The following is a 12,245-nucleotide window of genomic DNA, read 5'->3' as shown; positions in this document are numbered from 1 at the left end:
TGTTTATTTCATTCATGTAATGTTTAATGCACTTTTTGCAAATGATAATTTTGTGTGATTCACAGACTGAAAATTATGAAATACAGTTTCAGTCTGTGAATCACTCAAAATTATCACACAGGTGGTATTTAATACCACATTACTACAGTTTTATTATCATAACAGTTACTATAGTAATAAGTACATTGGCAGAAAATATTGATAATTGGTATAATTAGACCATGGCAAATTTGTATGTGTGTGTGTGTGCGTGTGTGTGTGTTCTGCATTGATGCTGAGGGATTTAAGTTCATCGTGAGGTGTTAAATGTTCTTAGATCAAAGGCAGTAATACATATTCATCTGAACCGGAGCACTCTAACTAATCACTGTTTTCCTCTTCCTTCCTGTCTGTCTGTCTGTCTCCTCACTCTCTCTCTCTTCCCACTCTCTCTCTCTCCCTCTCCCTTATTGTAACAACTCTTTAAGGTGCACTTGCACAGCCTGACTTCTCAATCTGCTGGATCTGTGATGTCTGTTTGTGTGTGTAACGGAAAGTCTGTGTGTAAGATTACAGTTCTGAGAGTTGAGAGCAATTGCTCATTTGATCTGCCCTCTCTCTCTGTGTGTGTACGTGTGTGTGTGTGTGTGTGTGTGTGTATTTCTGTTGTTGTTTGTTTGTTTGTTTTTGAGGGGGTTTAACGACGGATGCACCAGATCACAGGCGAGAACTTGCAGAAAAACTCCCCTCTGATCTTAACTCCCACTACACACACACAAACTCGTAAATATAAAGGGAATACATAAGGAAATAATGGAAATATTACAAAGGCCTGGAGATAGATTTTCCACCATGCTTAAAACAGTAGGGTGGAGAATGAATAAAAGAGAGAGAAAAAAGGGAGGGACAGAGGATAGATGAAAGTAAAGTGATTTGAAAAGGTTAGACAGAAAGCTTTAGACAGAATTACCTTGAGACAGAGTGGTTTGTCAAAGTAATTTTCTCTTCTGCACTTTGGTTCATTGGAATTCAGTTGTGGGGTGCATTTTTCCATCAAAGAGAAATTATGTTCCTGTTCTGTTCTGTAGAAATATGTCCTGGTTTATAGAGGCATTCAGCACTTGCAATCTAAATTCTTCTCTTAAAAAATATCATTAAAAGAATTAAAATGTTGATCTTGCTGCTTATGTGAATGTGAAGTATTGCTGTAATGTGTCTCATTGTGTGTGGCTGTTTTCTTGTTTTTTGCAAAATTTTCGGGTAGAAATTATCTGTCTGAATGTGTGTGGTGCGAGTTGTTTTGGGTTGCAGTGAATCTACCTCACATTAGTGAGCCTGATGTCTCTCAGCTCCATGTTTATTACATGAGACAGAAAGTTAAGACCAGACTGACTTTAACTTTCACAAGGTCACACACACGTGTGTGAGGTTAGTTTTGCATGTGGGATATGTTAACATCATAAACTGCTGAATCAGCTTTTTTCTGTCTTTTGTTTTTCTTTTTTTTCTTGCTTCTTATTTATTCCTTATTTATTAATCCTTATCAGTGTTACCTACATTCAGCACAAGGAACTTTCCTCTCCGTTTCCTTTCCTTCTACTTTGTCCTGCTTAATTTCCTTCTCCATTTTCCCTTTTCCGTTCCTTATTCCCTTTTCCTTTTTTCTCTTTAGAAATGTTCTTTTCATTTTCCCTGTTTCATTTTCCGTTTCATTTCTTTCTCCTTTTTTCCGTTTCATTTCCTTCTCCATTGTCCTTTATCCTTTCCATTCCTCTCCTTATTCCTGTTTATTTAATTTATTTCCCCCTTTCCATTTTTTACTTTCCTCTTCCTTTTGCATTTTCTTCTCCAATTTCCTTTCCTTGCCTTTTTTGACTTGCCTTATCTTGCCTTGTATTTTACTGTCCACACCACTTATTTTGTTTGTTCATTCAAACCAGTTACCTTTAGAGAATGTGTGCCTGTTTATTTGTATGCAGTGCACTTTAAACAAGAACAGTTTGAAATGCAGGATTAAGAACAAACCCATTATGAAAGCTTTTCCAAAGGCAAAGAGAATACATTGAATTCAGATTGTTTGTGTGTGTGTGTGTGTGTGTGTGTGTGTGTGTGTGTGTGTGTGTGTGTTCTGAGTGTGAGAGTGTCATGAATACAAAAAATTGGGTTAAAAGCTGTTTACAATCCCTGGTCAAGAACACAGTGTTCTACCTATACACCCACCACTGTCTGTCTGCTATTGTGGACAGAAAAGCCTTAGTTTGTGCTCTGTGTTTTGTGGTGATTTTCTGCTTCTCTGGTTTGTCCTCTCTTTGGTTGCTTTTTCATGCCTGCATTTTCTCTATCCCTAATTATTTTCTCTCAGATTTTTTTTATCACTGCATCTCACTCTCATTTGAATGGCCTTTCAAATATTTTTATAAGCTTTAACCTATTTTTCAGACTTCCGCTTTTTTTTTTTTTTTGGCATTAGTTATTTCTCTCTCATTTTCTGAGCATAAGGATTCTGTCTCATTTCACATTCTTCACGGGTCTCAGAGTGCATGCGGGGTATTTTCACGAGGGAACTGAATGACACGGCTTTTCACCTTCAATTACACTCAAAGAGGAGTGTGTGGGGAGCCAGACCACAGCACTGCATAACGCACAATGATATGAAATGTGAGGGAGGACTAACATTTTGCTAAATTTGAAATTTAAAGAACTTATAATCTTTTTTCTTAAAAGGGTCATGACATACTCTTTTTACACACACACACACACACACACATATATATATAATATTCTGTATATGATATATATATTCTGTATATATAAATATATACTGTATATAATTTTATTATCTTTCCTGAGGTCCACTATGTTAGTATAGTTTTTTGTTTTTCATAATAAGTCATAATTTAGTCATATATTTAATAATTTTCCTCCCTGTCTCTGGTCCTTTGTCTGAAATGCTCGGTTTCGAGCTCTCTGGCCTTTTAAGACTTCAGTGTAAATGGCCACTGTTATGATTGGCTAACACCGTGTAGCCCCTCAAATACAGCCATATTTGAAACTTGAAAGAAAATTTAAAGCAGCACAACAGCAACAGAGCAAACAGCAAGATGAAACAGGATGGGTGTCTCCTTTTTAGAGTTATAACTTGACATTTCGTAAAAGCGGCGCAAGATGTATGATAACGATCAAAGCTGTTTATCTAGTGCAGGTTTATGTAGAAAAACATTTAAATCCAGATATATATCCAGGCATATAAAGGTGTCTTGTGTAAGTCTCCTTTGGATGAATCTCCCATGACCGGCCCTCTCTCCTCTTCACCTATCTGACTGACTGTCTGAGCTCCAGTGGGCGGGGCCAAGGGTACAATGATGGAAATATAGGCGTTGATGTCTTGCTGAAGAGGCAGTCATATGCAGATGTTTTTGGTCCTTGTGATGTCCACAAATTCCAAACGGCCCATTTCTAGACTCTGGTTTAAATAAATGCTCTTTTTCTATTAAGGAGGAAGTTCTCAGTTTTGAAACTTTCAATATGTTTTTATTGCACAATGACCCCTTATATGTCAAAAGATCAAGGGAAATTTGATTCCTCATGTTATGACCACTTTAATGTATTTTCAGATGTTTTCTAAATGTATTTTAAAAAGATTTTCACCCAAAAATAAATTCTGTCATCATTTACTACTGATGTTGTTCCATACCCAACACAAAAGGAGAATATATTGCAGCCATCATAACATGAACTCCTTTTCTGATTGGAGCCAATCCAGGTCTGTTTGCAAACTTTTTCCTGGTGTCTGGCCCATAGCAGTGTGGACTACTTTTACATTTCGCTTGCTTGAGCATGAAATTACAAGAGTTTTCCCCTATAAGAGATGTGGACAAGCTCACCTTCTCTCTATTACAGTCTAGACACACTTACACACATGAAATGCAGCACTACACACTTCAATACATACTCAACTATTGCAGTTCCATTAGCATTTATATAACTCTCCCAGCAGAGAGAGCTGGCACATATATGATTTTGTTGGTTACGCATACAATCAGACACCTACCTTAGTCTTTAAAGAGTAAGTTTCACTTGCACAACATTTTACATTGAGCCTGACTATGGTTTTCGTTACATATTGATAAAGTTAATCAATGTTAGCTCAACCTGCTATATTAAAATCACAAAGGGAAGTCTATTTGCAGTGAATTCTAACCAGTTTCCCTTTTTTTTTTTTTTTTACTTTCATCAAGTCAACAATTTACTCTGGAAAATTTTCTACTCATCCTACTCATTTGATATTCTGCTTTTTGCATGCTTTGTTGCTATAATGTATGCAAATCAGACTCGGGGTCATTGTGATACTTCATAAACCTTTGTAAATTCCATTGACAGATTTAGAAATCAAAAGCTTACGAAACCAAAACAGTGAAAAACACTGTTGGACTGAACAGTTATGCTTGTTTGATCCATAATTTATGTGCTTCTGTGTTGATAAACATGAAAATCTCTCTCTCTCTCTCTGACTGTCTCTCTGTGTCTCTCTCTTAGTTGTCAGGCTGTGGGTTGTTAGGTGTGGGCATTTGGCTGTCCGTTTCTCAGGGCAGTTTTGCCACATTCTCCCCATCATTCCCCTCCCTCTCCGCCGCCAATCTGGTCATTACCTTGGGCTCCGTCGTCATGGTAACTGGCTTTCTGGGATGCCTCGGTGCCATCAAGGAGAACAAGTGCCTGTTGCTGAGTGTAAGTAAACCCACTTTGGTGGGCTTATGTTGTAAGTGATCAGCCTCGTTGTGTAAGTGATGGGGTGATCGACCTACTGATCCCTGAGGCACCTGTTCAGCGTTTCCACTGAAGGGGCAAACCAAACTTATTTTTAAATCCTTATGTCTTTTTTATTCTTATTTTTATTTTCTTGTTTTCTTTTATTGACTTTTATAATTTCCATGTAAAACACCTTAAATTACAACTGTGTGAGTTATGCTATGTAAATAAACTTGCCTTGCCTAAGTGAAATCCACTTCAATTAATTGAAATGAAAAAGAATTTATGGACTTATTCACACTTGACATTAAGCCAGGGTCATTATTAACCTTGGGTTAACATAATCCTGGGTTATCTTGTTCCATGTTTCACTCTGTTCATACTTAAATAATTAGTCAGGTTTCAAGATTTCACTCTGTACATGTGTAAATCCTGAATTAATGTTCTAATTTGCATATTAAAAAGGTTAATAGTAATGATTGAGCAGTATAGCACACAACCGAACTTAAAAACTGCTTTTCCATCTGTTGAAATTTTGTGGCATAAATCCACTTAGGTCATACTCTACACTTGTTTTAACATTTAATTTTTTCCCTGAACTCCACTTGAAATCATTCTTGCAAAAAAAAAAAATATTTTGTTTAGAATTAAACATGCTGTTTTTATTACTGTACCTCTAAAGAAATATTCCGAGTTCAATTCAAATTAGGCTCAGTCGACAGAATTGTGGCAAAATGTTGATTACCACAAAAATACATTTTGACTCTTCCCTCAATTTCTTTAAAAAAAGCAAAAGTCAAGGTTACAGTGAGACACAATGGAAGTGAATGGGGCAAATGTTTGGGGGGTTTAAAGTTAGAAAAGTGAAGCTTATAATTTTATAAAAGCACTTACATTAATTCTTCTATTAAAAGTTTGTATAATTTCTGCTGTAAAGTTGTTTAAATTGTCATTTATTGGGATTACAGGGTTTAAGGCATAATATCATCATGGCAGCCAAGTTGTAAAATGGCTATAACTTTACACAGAAAAGGTTAGTTTTTGTCACACTAAAATCATGTTAACACGCATATTGTTTACGTCTTGTGGCTATACTTTTGAGTAAGTGAGTATTATAACATTTACAGATTGGCCCCCATTCACTTCCATTGTTAGTGCCTCAATGTAACCGAGATTTTTGCTTTTTTAAGAAGAGGAGGGACAAGTCAAAATGAATTATTTTGGAAATGATGCCACAAATGATGTCGATTAAGCCTAACTCGTATTGAACCTGGAATATTCCTTTAAGACATCTATATGTAAATGGCCTCTGTTGTGATTTGCTAACCTCTGTGTACTAGTGTAGTTTACATGATACATTGTGGACATTATAGCATGTCTACTAAGTACTTTTTTTTTTTTTTATTATTCAAAAGAGCCAGAAAATCATGTTTGCCATGAAATATCCCCTTTAATGTGTCAATATGTTTATCTGCATGTGGATGACTACAAATTACAGTTGTTGAAATATTAATTTTTGTAATTATTCACGGTCTCTTAATGTCTTTTATCCCTTTTTCTTTGTAGTTCTTCATTGTTTTATTGATTATTCTGCTGGCAGAGTTGATTCTGCTCATCCTTTTCTTCGTGTACACGGACAAGGTATGAGCACACCAAGCATCACAGAGACCCTCTCTTTCTGCATTTTCACACACACAAACAGAGCTGAACTACCCAATGTGCAGACTCTCATTAACCATAGATATATCCTGACAAGCGACAACAACAACAGCCACACACCTGTTCTCCTGCTTTACTCTTCCAATATTCTGCATTTTCACACATCTGCTCTGTGGCCACGTACACACTGCAGTTAAATACGGTTTCCACTCCCTTTCTGAGCAAATAATTAATTAATATAATTCTGTACACCTTGCTTATTTTCGCAAATTACAACCGCAGTGTCCAACTGAATTCACTGCTGAAAAGTGAATCGACTGCTGCGCATTATAAATCAGATTTTTGCTTCTTATTTTTTCAAGAAAAGTAGGGACAAGTCAAAATGTAAGTTTGTGGTAGTCAACATGATGCCACAAATTCTGAAGTTAACTTGTATTGAACCTGGAATATTCCTTCAAATTCGATTGTCAATTCCAAAACTTTGCAGTGTATTTGTGGTTTGTGGTAATAGCATTTTTGACACTAAACTGTTTTGCAGGTTAGTGAGAACGCTAAACAGGATCTAAAAGAAGGCCTGCGGCTCTACAACACGGACAATAACATTGGCCTCCGCAACGCCTGGAACATTATACAGGCTGAGGTGTGTGTGTGGATGTGTGATATACAGCCATCGGTGACACTAATGGCGGGCCACTGCAAGTTCAAGTCATTGATTTTACACAGAGATATAGGCCATGTCTTTCTGCAGCTGCTCTTCCACAAAATTATGAGTGGAAAAATAACTCATGAAGAATCATAAGCCCTCCACCACTGATATTACCCGGCCAAGGATCAATAAGCTAGCATCTCCAAAATTCACTTTGAGCATTATGTACAATGTGTGTGAATGTTCTCATTTTCTTTTGTTAGTGGCAGTGTTGCGGTGTAACCGGGCACACAGACTGGCATGATGCCCTACAGGAGAAAGCGGTGCCAGACAGATGCTGCCAGGAGCATTATAGAGAGTGCGGTCGTAATGCCACCAACATATTCTGGTCACAGGTAAACTTATGTTTTCTGTATCAACAAAAATGCTCATATCTTCTCTAGTGCTCGTAAGTGTTGCAGAGTAATTAAAAGTAGCTATACTGCTAACTTATCTAAATTTTTGAGTGGTGTGGCAGTAGTTCGGCTGTGTTAAAAATAGCTTTCTTTCAAAACAGCCCTCTTAAAATTGGAACTCCAGTTTATTTTTGTTCAGATAGTTGATGTAAACAAAGCGATTAAAAGAATAAATGGTTTACAGATTTTTTTGAGTGCTTTAAATTTGAGGTATTTTACGTCATTTTTTAAACTGTTGGTTTATCGCTGTTTTAGACTCCAATTATTCTGAAATAATATTGTATGTTTTTATAAAAAATTAATTTTAACAATTAATTTGTGCTTTTATAAAATTATAAGCTTCACATTTCTGCCTAATTGGCCCCATTGACTTCCACTGCATGTGTGTAACCTCGATTTTTGCTTCTTTTTTAATAATTTTATTTATTTATTTGTAATTTCTTGTGGTAATCAACATTATGCCCCAAAATTTTGCCGATTATGCTTAACCTGTATTGAACCCGGAATATTCCTTGAAATAGCTTTGAGGTAGCTTGTAGTGTAGCCAACTTCTTAAAAGGTAAGTTTGACTCTAGTTTAACTATTTTATATCACAAGTAGCTTGCAGCTTGGGAAGTTCAAAGTGCTTCAGAGTAGTCCAACACATTACATGTTACATGAATACACTTCTGTAATCCCATGCATCTCTTCTTTACTTCCATTAGGGTTGCTATGAGAAGGTTGAGGAATGGCTAAATGACAACAAACATTTGCTGGGAACCATTGCAATGTGTGTGCTGGTCTTACAGGTACTTATGCACAATATGATTAGACTTATCCTGACTTATTCCCATTTTTATCCTTTTCTTTTTCTGTTTTGCCTGGAATTGTCACATTCTTTGATGCAGGGCTATGCTGATGTCATTTCCTCTGTTCTGCAGCTGCTTGGAATGGCCTTCTCCATGACCTTATACCAGCAAATTCACAGAGCGGGGAAGAAATATGATGCCTAGTGAAAACCCAGTGTTGCGTTGCATAAATAAACTCCCAGAACACCTTGTGCATTATTTCACACCCTGTTTCATGCCAGCACAATATTACCTGTAAAAAGGAAGCTTTTCTTGACTCAAAGTTGAAAAGCGTAATCAATTTTAATTACGTAGAGCTGCCTGCAGATATATTTGCTCTGCCAACTTTTTTTTTTTTTTTTGGCCTGAAATCTAACAGCGACTGTAAGATAAAAACTAATGAATGGAATGTTTTTGAGAAGAAATTATCGATGTTTGTGCCAACATAGTCATCATCAACATTTTGGGCTTGGAAGTGATCTGGAAGTATATGAACTGATCAAGAATGCCTACGTCACTCAAGACCGGGAGTTGGTATGACAACACAGCGCACACAGATTGATACAGTCAATATTTCTTTCTTGGACACTTATGTATACATAGATGCAGTTCCTTCTCTTGTTGTAATGTATCAATAGCATGCTGTATATATTTCACATTCATGTAAGCAAACTGTTCAGTTGCACTGAAACAATCCTTTATCTGTTGCCTGTTGTGTTATTCTCTCATTTAAAGTAATATTTTCCCCAAAAACTGAAAAGGCTATCATGTACTCCAAACCTGTCATTCCAAACCAGCATGACTTTTTTTCTTCTGTTGAACACAAAACACTTGTGTGCTATATTCCAGTCGGATAATAACTTGAGAACTGCTGCAACTTGATCGAGTCAGTGAGTTGAACTTTAGAACCGAATCAGTTCGATTTATAAATGAATCATTCAGACTGTTTTTCTAAACGTGATTATCCGATTTATTGAAAAGATCAGACTCAAAAGAATAACTTATTCATTAATTAGACATTTCTACTTTTCTCAAGAATGCGCCAAAAGAGCAAGGGCAGACGTCAAGATGTTATGTGACTTAAATTTTCTTACACAGCTATAGAGCTGTTCAGTTGTGAAGTCAATTTGTAGGCAAACCCTGAAGGCTAATTCGCCATGGGGTCCGCAGGAATTTCCGCTGGGTTTTTAGAATAAGGACTTTAGAATTTCGAGTAAAATAAGATCTGTCGCGAAAATTATCGACAGAGACTTTCGCGTTTTGTTCTAGAACTGAAATGACACAGTCATACCTTAACCGTGGATTTTGAAGCCGTTGTGTTTTTTTTTAAATGCATGTTGCTAACCCATTGCTAAATAAGAACTACAACTCTCGTCTGTTTCGTAAAGCCCTTAGCTCTTATGTTCATGGTAGTTGTAGTTCTTAATTAGCATTGTGATAGCAACACATGTTTTTAAAAAACATAGCAGCTTTATAAAAAAAAATTTGAGGTATGACTGTGTGTAATTTATGTTTTAGAATAAAACGTGACAGTCCGGCCATATTTTACTCATAAATCTAAAACTGCCTTTATAAAAACCCATAGGAAATTTCTGAGGGAACCCATGGCTCAAAAATGCTAATCGTCTTTCGAGTTTTTGAACTACAACCTGAACATCTCTATTGTATAGCTTCAGAATAATTTGAGTGTCATGCACAAGTTGAATGGACCACTTTGATGGTGGTTTTGATGGCCTTTTTGAAGCTTTAAAGCTTTAGTCACCATTCATTGTGATTGTTTGGAAAAGAGCGATCAGCCCAGTCTTCAGAATTTCTCCTTTTGTGTTCCATGGAAGAAAGACATACAGGTTTAAAACAACAGGAGGTGAGTACATAATCACCTTTCCTATTCCTTTAATATGAATGTATGTGTTTATTGTAAAAAAGAAAAAAGAGTGTATGTTATATGTTCGAGAGAGACTGGGCGTATTATTGTATCACATGGACTAGTCATCTGCTTGCTTGGGGGCTTTGTGTCCGGATGACTCTCTTCTCGTCTCTGTCTACTCTCTTTTGTTTTGTTGTTCACTGATCTTTTCAGTGTGCATCTGTACTGCCGGGAGGCAAACGAGCTGTCCTACTTCGCCTACCGTCAGGGAAGAGAGGGAGATGAGATCAAAGGATGCAGGATATAGAGCCCAAGAAATAAGAGGGAAAAAATACCTAATAACGGCCTCTCTTGAAAACAAACGGCATCATGCAATGACACTTGAAAGAGTGCAATGAGACATAACCTATAAGCCATAACCACAGAGAGCCGTTACTATCTGTAGGAATTCCTAATACACATTAATTTTCGTATTCCATTTGTGAGTGGTATAGGTATGTTTGGACACACGGATACTAGACGCATCAATATTGAAGTATTGGAGTTATCAGGATAATTTATTACGAAGAAACATAATTTGTGATATATATTCATAACTTTAACTGACATATTGTTCAAAAATATATATATTTTAAGAAACTGTTACTGCTTGATATTAGTATGAAAAAATGTCTCAAAATTGCCTTTGAAAATTGGCTAGAAAACCAGGGGAAAAAAATCAATATTGATATTCCAGCACACATAATGGTTTAGCACTGGCAAGCTACTGTAAGTAATAAATATGAATTTTGAGGGAAATAATTTAAAGAAATGTTCCATTTCCAACACAAGTTAAGCTTAAACGACAGTATTTGTGGCATAATGTTGATTACCACACACAAAAAAAAAAAAAAAAAAATATATATATATATATATATATATATATGGATGCAAATGGGGCCGATTCGTAAACGTTAAACTACCCACTGTTACAAAAGTATAGCCACAAGATTTAAACAGTATGTGTGTTAACATGATTTTAGTGAGATAAAATTGCATGCTAAAATTTTCTGTGTAAAGTTATAGCCAAATTTACAACTTTGTTGCCATTTTACAATTATAAGCTCTATATTTCTGCCTTTAAGCCCTCCAAACATTGGCCAAATTCCCTTCCAGTGGAGGTGCCTCAATGTAACCTTGATTTTTGCTTTTTGTAAAGAAAGCTAATAACAGAGGCATGTGTTGAAATACAATTTTGTGGTAATCAACATTATGCCACAAATGCTGTTGATTGAGCTTAGCTTGTATTGAACCAAGAATATTCCTTTAAATCAGATGCATATCACTGATCAAATATTTAATGTTCTGTATTGGCATGTTGTAAAAAACTAATTTAAATGTCTATAGACTTTATTCAGAGTAGTGCTATATTAAATTTTCAAGGGGAATAAAAACAAGGCTGTGAGGAATGGATTTACAGTCTCTACAGTAGGTTGGGGTTGATAAAAGTGAGAAAGCTGCTATTCTTGTCTGAAATCTGTGTTTACATATTCTTTAACGCATTTGCCCTGTGTTTAAGGCGCTCTGAAAATGTATTAAAGTGTAAATAATATCAGGGAGGAAAACAAAACAGAAATATTTCAACATAACTTTATACAGCTCAAAATACACAACAATACAAAATAGAAAACATTACTGGCTCTTGTTCTCCTCAAGAGGAGAGATGTGGAAAGAGGACAGACCTCTCTGTAATACATGAGAGAAGGTTTCTCATCTCTTAGATCTTCTGTATGATGTTAGGCATTCTCAAGAGGAAACTGAAGCATCGGTCAAGCTCTGTGTGTCTGTAAGGCTATCTCTGTCTCCCTCTGTTGGCCAAACACTAAATATATTTGTTTGATTGCTTGCGTGTGAGCCTTTAAGGGGGGATAGTTCACCCAAAAATGAAAATTCTCTCATCATTTACTCTCCCTCATGCCATCCCAGATGTGTATGACTTACTTTCTTCTTCAGAACACAAACAAAGATTTAGAAGAATATCTCAGCTCTGTAGGTCCTCACAATGCAAGTGAATGGTGACCAAT

General features: G+C 36.2%; 1 protein-coding gene across 3 annotated transcripts in view; it reads left to right on the top strand.

The window, feature by feature from the left end:
• The window catches only part of LOC127436754 (tetraspanin-9), a 29,501-nt gene extending 17,824 nt beyond the window's left edge, over positions 1–11,677 (top strand). For all 3 annotated transcript variants that reach the window (XM_051691100.1, XM_051691099.1, XM_051691098.1), the window contains 6 exons: positions 4,516–4,707; positions 6,295–6,369; positions 6,926–7,027; positions 7,297–7,428; positions 8,193–8,276; positions 8,409–11,677. In XM_051691100.1, the coding sequence (XP_051547060.1) occupies positions 4,516–4,707; positions 6,295–6,369; positions 6,926–7,027; positions 7,297–7,428; positions 8,193–8,276; positions 8,409–8,480 (657 nt within the window). In that variant the 3' untranslated portion in view covers positions 8,481–11,677. The remainder of the gene's footprint in view (positions 1–4,515; positions 4,708–6,294; positions 6,370–6,925; positions 7,028–7,296; positions 7,429–8,192; positions 8,277–8,408) is intronic.
• The last annotated feature ends 568 nt before the right edge of the window (positions 11,678–12,245 follow it).

This window comes from Myxocyprinus asiaticus, chromosome 47 (genome assembly GCF_019703515.2).
Source record: "Myxocyprinus asiaticus isolate MX2 ecotype Aquarium Trade chromosome 47, UBuf_Myxa_2, whole genome shotgun sequence".
NCBI lineage: Eukaryota > Metazoa > Chordata > Actinopteri > Cypriniformes > Catostomidae > Myxocyprinus > Myxocyprinus asiaticus.
Note: the sequence above shows the minus strand (reverse complement) of the source record. Positions and strands in the feature narration are given on the sequence as shown.